Source organism: Oncorhynchus keta, chromosome 13, assembly GCF_023373465.1.
Source record: "Oncorhynchus keta strain PuntledgeMale-10-30-2019 chromosome 13, Oket_V2, whole genome shotgun sequence".
Taxonomy (NCBI): domain Eukaryota; kingdom Metazoa; phylum Chordata; class Actinopteri; order Salmoniformes; family Salmonidae; genus Oncorhynchus; species Oncorhynchus keta.
The window spans coordinates 30,716,792-30,727,137 of NC_068433.1; the positions used below are offsets into that span (position 1 = coordinate 30,716,792).

Consider the following 10,346-nt stretch of genomic DNA (forward strand, 5'->3'; position numbering starts at 1 on the left):
AAATCATATTTATGGCAGCATCACAAGGTGATATGTCAGAAATATGTCTACATTTAATAAAGTAGATAAGCACATGTGATTGAGATTAATAATTTAAATATTTACATGTTATCATAAAATGAAATAACTTTATATAATAATCTGTATAAGCAATTCACTAAATTGATTCTCAGAGGTGATACACACAGAGTTGATGGACACATATTGAATGACAGTTAAATACAGATGAAGGGGAGAATTATATGTGAGTGGTGATGGAGAGCAGGGATTGAATTATTGATTCATTGATTGGCAGACTGACTTGATAGCCGTGCACATGTTGAGTCCCATCTGAACACAGTTCCTGGCGTGGGCTGGGATGGGGTCTGGCAGACCCGACACACAATAGTAACAATCACCCAGGATCTTTATACGCAAACACTCGTTCTTCTGGAGAGAGAGAGGGGGGGAGAAGGGTGGATGGGTATAGGGAGAGAGGAGGGAGGAGAGAGAGGGGGAGAAGGGTGGATGGGTATCGGGAGAGAGGAGGGAGGAGAGAGAGGGGGAGAAGGGTGGATGGGTATAGGGAGAGAGGAGGGAGGAGAGAGAGAGAGACAATAATAGTCAAGTTGTCTCAGTAAATGTGCACTACATCATAAGGATCCATTGACCTGTAGTTGAGATATTGTGTTGAGAGAATCTCTAGCTAGCCAGAACATACCTATACCTATACATCCAGCCCGGGTGAGGGGAAAGGTGAGTGACTGATTGGTTAAGGGAAGCTCTCACCTTGGCAATGTCATCGAACCTGCCGAAGAGCTTATTGAGGACTCCCACCAGCTCCTCAGGAGAACAGGTACTGGCCAGCTTAGTAAACCCCACAATGTCAGCATACAGAATACTAGAGAGTGAAGGACACAACAGGGATGGTAGTGACCAGGTATAGACCCTGGACGAGGTCTGCTTTAGCCCTCACAGATAAAAACCTGGAAGTTAACAAAAGTCCTCAGGCTCTAGGATCAGGCCCCCTCTTTCCGTGGATATCTTGTTTATTATGATTATATAAGACAAAACTGTTCCTAGATCAGCATTCTTACTCTGAGACACTTTATGAATCCTGGCCCAGGTCTCAGACAAGGTTATATTCATCACATTAAATCAAATCTTATTGGTCACATACACATATTTAGCAGATGTTATTGCAGATGTAGCGAAATGCTTGTGTTCCTAGCTCCAACAATGCAGTAGTATCTAACGATTCACAACGATACACACAAATCTAAAAGTAAAATAATGAAATTAAGAAATATATCAATATTATATTGAGCAATGTCGGAGTGGCATTGACTAAAATACAGTAGAATAGAATACATTATATACATATGAAAATGAGTAAAGCAGTATGTCAACATGATTTAAACATTACTAAAGTGACTAGTGTTAAATTCTTAAAGTGGCCATTTAATCCAAGTCTACATATATTTAGAGTAGCAGCCTCTAAGGTGCAGGGTTGCGTAACTGGGTGGAAGCCAGCTAGTGATGGCTATTTAACAGTCATGTTATGTATTGTGTGTATAAGCGCACATTTCCTCACCTGACATCTTTGTGTTGCCGGATGTACAGACTGTGAAAGTTCTGTCCTTTCTCTTTATTCTCCGACAGTCGTTTGATGATCTCCGTCTTCAGCTCCATGGCGATATATCGTGGCAACACGGACAGGAGGAGGTGCTCCTGTTGTCAAGGGGAGGGGCATGAGGAGGGTTTGTGTGTTCATTGATTAAATGATCAAACTATTGACTTACAGTAGCAGACTGTTTGCATGCAGGTCATAAAGATGGGCATCTACGACTGAAAGCTCTCTTGGAAGAGGATGCCCTTTGATGGGCTCTAAGGGCATTGATTAATAGGACTATAGAATTGGAGTTGAGTTGAACTGAACCGAATTGAACTGAACAAGTTTAATTGATTCAGCTACCTGCTGGTGTTTTTGCATGTCCCTCTGGGAGCGCATGGCGCTGAACCTCTCTTTCTTCTTACTGGACTTCCTGTGGGCATGCTCAGTCAGCCACAGGTGAAACACTCCCACACAGTTCACACACAAAAACAACACAGCATTGGCCACCAGCTGTCAGGGAGGGAGAGCGGGGAGGAGGGGGAGAGAGAGAGACGTTTTTATATTTTAAAAAAACAACATTTAACCAGGCAAGTCAATTAAGATCAAATTCTTATTTGCAATGAGGGAGTGGCGAGAGGGAGGGAAAGGGGGGGTGAGTAGATGAGAGAGTAGGAAATGGAGGGAGGGAGAGTGAGAAAGACAGAGCGGGCAGGCCGACAGGGAGAGAGGATAAGGAGAGAGAGATAGAGGGGTGGGGGAGAAACAAAAGGAGAAAGGGCAGAGCAGCACAGCAGGTGTGGTTCTTACTTATCATTGTTCAGTAAAACAACAGAATCGCCATGTCGCACCAAGCTGAACTTAGACACACAAACAATATAGGAAACAGTGTGTTGTGGACTGTGCTAGCGTACACAGTGTCCTGGCGAATTGGAATTTGGGATGCTATCAGATGATGCAAATGTGTGTGTGAGTGTGTCTGTGTGCTTACTGTCACTCATTCTTTCGTTCTCTGCAGCTCATTTGCAAGAGTTTGCCTGTGATCTTTCCATTTGCAGCACATTTAGTGTGGGTGTTTCTTTCATACTACGGCACCGAGCTGAGACAAACCAAGCTCTACTGTGCTGGACTTCATGGGTACACAACCCTTAAAGTTGCCAGAACCAAATCCACAATGACAATATATAAAGAAAATATTTGATTTGCGTTGGCACAATAGTGTGAATAGGGTGTCTGCGTGTCTGTGTCTATCAATGTGTGCGTGCGTGTCTATCTATGTGTGTGTGCGTGTGTCTATCTATGTCTATGTGTGTGTCTATCTACACTACCGTTCAAAAGTTTGGGGTCACTTAGAAATGTCCTTTCTTGCAATTTCTTGCATGGAATAGCCTTCACTTCTCAGAACAAGAATAGACTGACGAGTTTCAGAAGAAAGTTCTTTGTTTCTGGCCATTTTGAGCCTGTAATTGAACCCACAAATGCTGATGCTCCAGATACTCAACTCGTCTAAAGAAGGACAGTTTTCAGCTGTGCTTACATAATTGCAAAAGGATTTTCTAATGATCAATTAGCCTTTTAAAATTATAAACTTGGATTAGTTAACACAACGTGCCATTGGAACACAGGAGTGATGGTTGCTGATAATGGGCCTCTGTACGCCTATGTAGATATTCCATTAAAAATCAGCCGTTTCCAGCTACAATAGTCATTTATAACATTAACAATGTCTACACTGTATTTCTGATCAATTTGATGTTATTTTAATGGTCAACAAATGTGCTTTTCTTTCAGTAACAAGGACATTTCTAAGTGACCCCAAACTTTTGAACGGTAGTGTATGTCTACGTGTGTCTATCTTTGTCTATGTGGGTGTTTCTATCTATGTCTATGTGTGTCTATCTATGTCTCTGTGGGTGTTTCTATCTATGTCTACGTGTGTCTATCTATGTCTATGTGTGTGTCTATCTATGTCTATGTGTGTGTCTATCTATGTCTATGTGTGTGTCTATCTATGTCTGTGTGTGTGTGTGTGCTACTGTGTTTCTTTTACCTGCACTGCCAGGTTTGGTGTGTTAGGCCTGGTGACGGGAACGTAGACACTGATGATGATGATGTGTGACACACTGGTCCCTATGCCCACCATCAGAGCCCAGGCTAGGGACAGGGGCAGCACCGTGTACACACACAGAGACAGGAAAAGGAAGAACGCTACCTGTACAGGGAGGAAGGGAGGGAAAGAGAGAGAGACAGTGAAAGAAAGTTTGATAAACCACATGGACAGAAATAGAATTCATATACATTTAATATACAAAACCTCGAACCAGAGAGACAGAGCTCCTCCACATCGCCTCGCCACAGCTAGCCACGTCTCAGACTACGTTCTGATCTAGGATCAGTTTTCCCTTTTAGATTATAATCAGTACGATTACATGGACAGAGAGGACCTGAACTGAGATCAGCACACGCACACTAAGACGCTTTGTGAATACAGGCCTTGACCTGCTCCTCCCCCCTCATTCATTCTCCACCCCCCATCCCTATCTTTGACCTGCTCCTCACCCCACCGCCCACCCCCTACCCTTCCAACCCTTCCCTCAACCCGGCCCCTTCTCCTGTCTGACCTGTTCCCATGCGGTGACGGGCCCTCCGGTGAAGGTGAAGACTATAGCTGTGACATACAGGGCCCCCCAGAGGCAAAGTGACAGCGCTCCTCCACACCGCCTCACCACGGCCAGCCAGGGCAGGGCCACCAGCAGGGCTGTGCTCAAACACAGCACCACACAGACCACGGACAGGGCCCCTACATGGACACTGATGTTCTGGAGAGCGGGAGAGAGAGAGCGAGAGGTAGTTAAACACCACAACATACACTGATACTCTGGAGAGGGAGAGCGACAGGGAGAGAGATAGAAGGGGGAGGGGGAAGAGAAGGGAGAAGGGAAAATTGAGAAGGTTGAAAATGGCTAATAGTTTGTTCATTCAATTATAAATATATCTAGAATCCAATACAGCACCTCAACCCTTAATTTACCTCCCCATCCTCCTAGCTCTTACCCCTGGCTACGGTACACCCTCCACACATCCTCCTTCCCCCCAGCTCGCTCACCCTGCGTGTGGCTGGGATGAGATTGATTATAGCCCCAGAGTCCATACTCCTTCCCCTCTACCTCCCCTTTACCTCCCCCTACCCCTCCATCTCCCCTCTATCCCCTACACCCCCCCCCACCCTCTTTCAGCCTTCCGGTAGTTGGTATAAGGATGATGATAGCCACACAGAAGCCCATGGCCAGCAGCAGTCCAGGGAGCATGGCTGGTGTCTCCTCTAGGCACCTTATGAGAGAAGGGTTTATTTAAATAAAGGGAACATAACATTGGTATCAATGGCATCGAAGGCTCAATGATTTGATGCAATTGAGAATTTCCACAAATGTGAAGAATAAGCACACACTGGAATTATGCAACAAACAGTACACATTTAAAATGCATGTTTAGTGCAGAGTCGTGGTGTCGTGGTAACATTCCACGGCATATGTCATATGTACTACTCTTCACCGGAGACAGGGGTTCAATCCCTGTGTCCATTGTTTCTCCCACTTGTCTGTCTCCCTCCTTGATTTCTTGCTGTTTGAATAAAATAAAGTGTAAAAAAGACCTACAAAATAAATAAAAATACAGTTTTAAAAGGTAAAAATCATACAGACCTTATGAAGGCCTTGTGTACTGCTCTGTAGCAGCAGCACACCCCCTCCGCTACACTCCTCTGTGAGGGCGGTCTACCGTCACCTTCACCCCCCTCCCTGACGTTCGGGGTGTCGTCCCATGTGGTGTCGGGCGCCGGGGCCGATTGGTTGAGAGGGACTGAAGTTTCCGATCTGGAGGTGGAAGTGTCGTCGGACGGGATGTCGGGGGTTGTGTAGTTGTCGTGGTTACGTCTGCAGAGGGTTGTTGTGGAGTCCATCATGGCCAGATCAGAGTTGTGATTGTGTGGGTTTGTTTTTAATTTAAAGGCATCAGTACTCTTTTTGTCCGAAGAATCTTCCCTGTTGACTTTGCCGCTATCATCTAAGTTGTCATAAGTGTCAGTGGTCGTTTTAGCGCTGTCATTATCAGAGTCATTGCTGGATTTTGTGCTGTCATTCATCAAAGTGTCTGTTTTAATGTCAGTGCCATGGTTACCTGTGCTCGCAGTGGACGGGAACTCCGGAGATTCTTGGAAAGACGATTGGGCCTTGAGTGGTCCCGAGGCTAGCTCCACCTTAGCCACACCCACCTCTATGTAGACCCGAGGCTCACCGTGCGCTGATTGGCTCTCGGAATCACCGTTGACCTCACCTCCGAAGTCATCACATTGAGTCCTGATGTCATTCATTTTTGCTGTGATGTCATTCCTTTGCGTTATGATATCACCGTCCTCATCTTCTTCTGCAATCGGATGTTCATTGTCTGTTGTGCTGCTGGTCAAATCCTTCAGCTCCATGCTTGTGTCTTGCCCATCTCCCCTGTCTCCTCCCCTGTCTCCCATACCTCCCCCATCTCCCCCACCAGCAAACCCACTACCAGTCCTGTGGATGTCTCCCGTTCTGTTTCCCCCAATCACCAAGTATCCCTCAGGGTCGTCCTGCATGGTACTTTGGTGCTTTATCTCTATGTCCTTGTTGTCAGGGAAAGGCGACTGGAGGACAAACAAAAGACAAAGTCACTGTATAGTCCCTTCAGGTCCCCTGGATAGTTCTAAGACATGCTACAACCACAATGTCGTCTTCCTTGGATGACTGTAAGTCCATGTGGAAGTGGAGGATTGTTTCACTGTCAAAACGGATAAAGATGAAAAGTAACTCCAAAACCCACACATATTCCTCAGTGTTAAGTCATGCTAACCACTACTGCTAACCAGACCATAATCCTATTACCACTTATGCTACCCACATATGCTAAAGCTAACCACTTGTTATTTATGCTAACCAAGCCATAATGCTAACCACCACTTTCCTAAATACAATCCTTTCTCTTCTCCAATAAAGAATTGTACTGGAAAGCGTATATTGTTTTAAATGTTAGACTAACCCCTTATGCTAAACCAGGACATAACAACTACTGTCCTAAACACAGCCTTTCTCTTCTTCAATCAAGTAATAAATGAGGCTGTTTGGTTGACTGCTGTCAGTCAGGTTTTTAATGCCAGTTAGATTACATGCTTCCCAGTCAGTCATTTCCCTATTGTGTTAAACTAGTTCTGCTAGATGAAGGTGTTTCCTCATTCACTCTGATGACAGGGGTGAAGTTTTCATAAGGTACAGAAATGCAAAACTGACCCAAGATCAGTGTTTAGGGGCAACTCCACCCTGCTTCACTCACTGATGACTCCACTAATGCAGACCTGGGTTCAAGTAGCATTTTAAATCGTGCTTGATAGACCTTGCCGGCTGTATTGAACCAATAGACTAGTCCCAAATCTGGGGTTCCACCCATCTTGCACTCTAGGCAGGCTAGAGCAAATGCTTGAAGTATGTGAAAGATTTCAAATAGTATTTGAATCCATGTCTGTTCTGACGCTCCCTGTCCTCCTCCCTGTTGGTCTGTGACATGATAGTGACGCACGCCTAGCAATTATCATGACACTCATTCATGTCTTCTTTCTCTCTCTCTATCTCAAAGAGCAATATATATGAATGAGGAGAATTCTAAACAAATGAACAAAAACTATATTCAACTGCATTTCAAATTATATGTAACACAAATGAATAAAACTGCATTTCCACATTTCAAATCATATGTAGGTCTACATAACTGTTTACAAATGGGTACAGATGAAGGATCTTAATTTGATCACCCTGAATTTACGAAAGATACATCAACTCCTACAAAAAAATGCTCATTAATTAGAATCACATCGCATCACATAATTCACATATCCTGTTGCTGCAGGATTATTTTTCCTGCTGTTGCAAACTGGCTCAAATTAAGATCCTTTATCTGAATATCCTAGTCTCAGTTATTAGTGTTGTGACACTAGGCTACACCAAATTCTTTAAAAAAAGGTGCTATCTAGAACCTAAAATGGTTCTTCGGCTGTCCCCATAGGAGATCCCTTTGAATAACCCCTTTTTGTTCCAGGTAGAACCCGTTAAGGTTCCATGAAGAACCCTTTTCACAGAGGAAACACTTTCCAAGGTTCTCCTATGGGGACAGCCGAAGAACCCTTTTGGAACCCTTTTTTCTAAGAGTGTAGGAAGATAGCACACATGCTTGAATTACTGTGATACAAAAATCACAGCTATCAGTAACAAAACAAAAAGTGAAAGTCGAAAGCAGTAACCTACCTTTGTTTTTCAAGTTATTTTATGTTAGTCTGGCTGACTGTTGCTTGCTCTCCCCCCTCTCTTTTTCTCTCTCCCTCCTGCTTCCTCTCTGTTGCTTTCTGTATCGCTCACAGGTCCATCTCTCATTTTCCTATCCTCCCTTTTTATGACCTTTTTCTGTTTTCCTCCTCCACCTCCTCTACCCTTTTGCTCTTTCCTTCTCTTTCTATCTGTTCGATTGACTTGAAACCCAACATACATCAACACGTCTGAACTGAAACCATGATCCTTTGACTTCAAACATAATTTTAACATCAATTTAATTCACAGCTGTATAATGTCACATCCATGAGTTAAAGCCACAATATGTCATTTGAACAACAACAAAACAGCAGCCTGCTCTTGGTTTGCTATAAAACTGAGGGATGACACTAGGGAAACCGCTCTCAAATTCAATTGAGCTATAACACATGAGGAATTTATAAATGATATTCAATGAGATATACTGCTCAAAAAATTGCAGAGTGATGCTTTAGGCAAGTAAGTGTGTGTGTGCATGGTTGCATCCCAAATTGGCCCTGGTCAAAAGTAGTGTACTATAAAGGGAATAGGTTACCATTTAGGACACAACTTATGTGTGCACAGACAAGTGCGCATGTGTGTTACAATGAAAAGCCCCTGCGCCAGCTATGCAAATACACTGAGGTAAACATAGATGAACGAGAGAGACAGAAGGGAGAGAGGGGGGCAAGGGGAGAGACGTGAGAGAGGAAGGGGAGAACGCGAGGATAAGAGGGCAAGGGGAGAGGAGAGAGAGGAGGGAGAAAGGAAGGGAAGAGAAGGAGGGAGAAAGAGGAGAGACTGATGGCAAAGGAAGAGAGGAGTTTTGGCTTTCCACGGTGACATCATTAAGCAGTAAATTGGTTAACAGACCAATAACAAAGAGAGTTTCAAACCTCTCTGCCAATAAAAGCTAGTTGTCAGTTTTCACCTCCCAGACAGTCCGAGCAAATTATTGCTTTAGAAATAGCTAAAAAGCTATTTTTGGCCATTTTAATGGAAATCTGTAACAGTACGGTACCCAAAATGACATGATATAAAAAAACAGCTACATGTATAAAGTCATACACATGACAGTTATTATAAAGTGTTACCTCCATATCTTGATCTTGATCCTTATCTGGTGTCTTGTCTAGCTTATGCAATCACAAAGAGATGAAATGAGGTTATTCTCCATTCAGATTGAACCCATGAATAATAGTAATTATAGCTAAAGTTATAAAGTAAGTATAACACTTGAAATAATCCACCATTATAAATATGTCAGCAGTTTCTCAACATCGGTACATTATTAAAGCCAGAAGCCATGATACCCTCACCTCGCTCTCTTTCTCTCCCTCTGTGTGTGTGTGTGTGTGTGTGTGTGTGTGTGTGTGTGTGTGTGTGTGTGTGTGTGTTGCCTATTCTTTAGGAATGTTCCTAAAATAGTTGGCGGGTTCTCTTTTTCCTCGCCCGAACTTGACAAACCAGTCCTAGATCACCACAAGCTATTGTACATAATGAAATGTACAGAATAGACTAGAATAGACTAGAATAGACTAGAATCTCATTTGTCCTAGACTTGAAATTATGGTTGGAAATACAGAGTGGGGCTTTCAATCATGGATGCAATATCATAAGCTATGGATTCCATTGATGTTTAGATTGTTTGACATCATGAACTACGTCATAAAATGTCTAGAATAGAATTTATGCCCCAGAGACTTGTTTTCTTGCATGCCAGAAACAAATGTATTGTCAGGTGAATTCTCCTTAAATGTACATTTAATTGTGTCACACCATGATTTTAAGTGGCGGCAGGTAGCCTAGTGGTGAGAGCGTTAGACGAGTTACCGGAAAAGTTGTTAGATCAAATCCCCGAGCGGACAAGGTAAAAATCTGTTGTTCTACCACTGAAAATGGCAATTAACCCACTGTTCCTAGGCTGTCATTGAAAATAAAAATGTGTTCTAAACTGACCTGCCTAGTTAAAAAAAAAAGATCTTTCACCTGTCTTGTGATTGTCTCCAACCCCCACCAGGTGTCTCCCATTACCTTGTGTATTTATACCTGCGTTTTCTGTTTGTCTGTTGCCAGTTCGTCTTGTCCCATCAAGTCCTACCAGTGTGTTCCTCGTGCTCTAGTTCTTGTCTTTTTCTAATCTTCCCAGTTCTGACCTTTCTGTCCTGATCATGACAATTGTGCTGGGGACAATAGTGACAATGACAACAAGCTCAGTCCGACGATGCTGTGACACACCGCCCCAGACCATGACGGACCCTCCACCTACAAATCGATCCCGCTCCAGAGTACAGGCCTCGGTGTAACGCTCATTCCTTCGATGAAACGCAAATCCGACCATCACCCCTGGTGAGACAAAACCGCGGCTCGTCAGTGAAGAGCACTTTTTGCCAGTC

General features: G+C 43.6%; 1 protein-coding gene across 5 annotated transcripts in view; it reads right to left on the reverse strand.

Moving 5' to 3' along the window:
• Window positions 1-9,320, reverse strand: part of LOC118392752 (adenylate cyclase type 4-like) — a 53,819-nt gene extending 44,499 nt beyond the window's left edge. The window contains exons 1-10 of one of the 5 annotated variants that reach the window (XM_052459972.1): window positions 9,270-9,320; window positions 9,045-9,082; window positions 5,293-6,263; window positions 4,819-4,921; window positions 4,213-4,410; window positions 3,642-3,803; window positions 1,955-2,104; window positions 1,574-1,710; window positions 769-880; window positions 302-429 (exon numbers count right to left, since the gene is read on the reverse strand). In XM_052459972.1, coding sequence (XP_052315932.1) covers window positions 302-429; window positions 769-880; window positions 1,574-1,710; window positions 1,955-2,104; window positions 3,642-3,803; window positions 4,213-4,410; window positions 4,819-4,921; window positions 5,293-6,263; window positions 9,045-9,050 — 1,967 coding nt within the window. In that variant the 5' untranslated portion in view covers window positions 9,051-9,082; window positions 9,270-9,320. Of the gene's footprint in view, window positions 1-301; window positions 430-768; window positions 881-1,573; window positions 1,711-1,954; window positions 2,105-3,641; window positions 3,804-4,212; window positions 4,411-4,818; window positions 4,922-5,292; window positions 6,398-7,911; window positions 8,078-9,044; window positions 9,198-9,269 lie in introns of those variants that run through there. The other 4 variants (XM_052459971.1, XM_052459976.1, XM_052459973.1 and 1 more) reach the window with 4 other exon arrangements.
• Window positions 9,321-10,346: the final 1,026 nt, after the last annotated feature.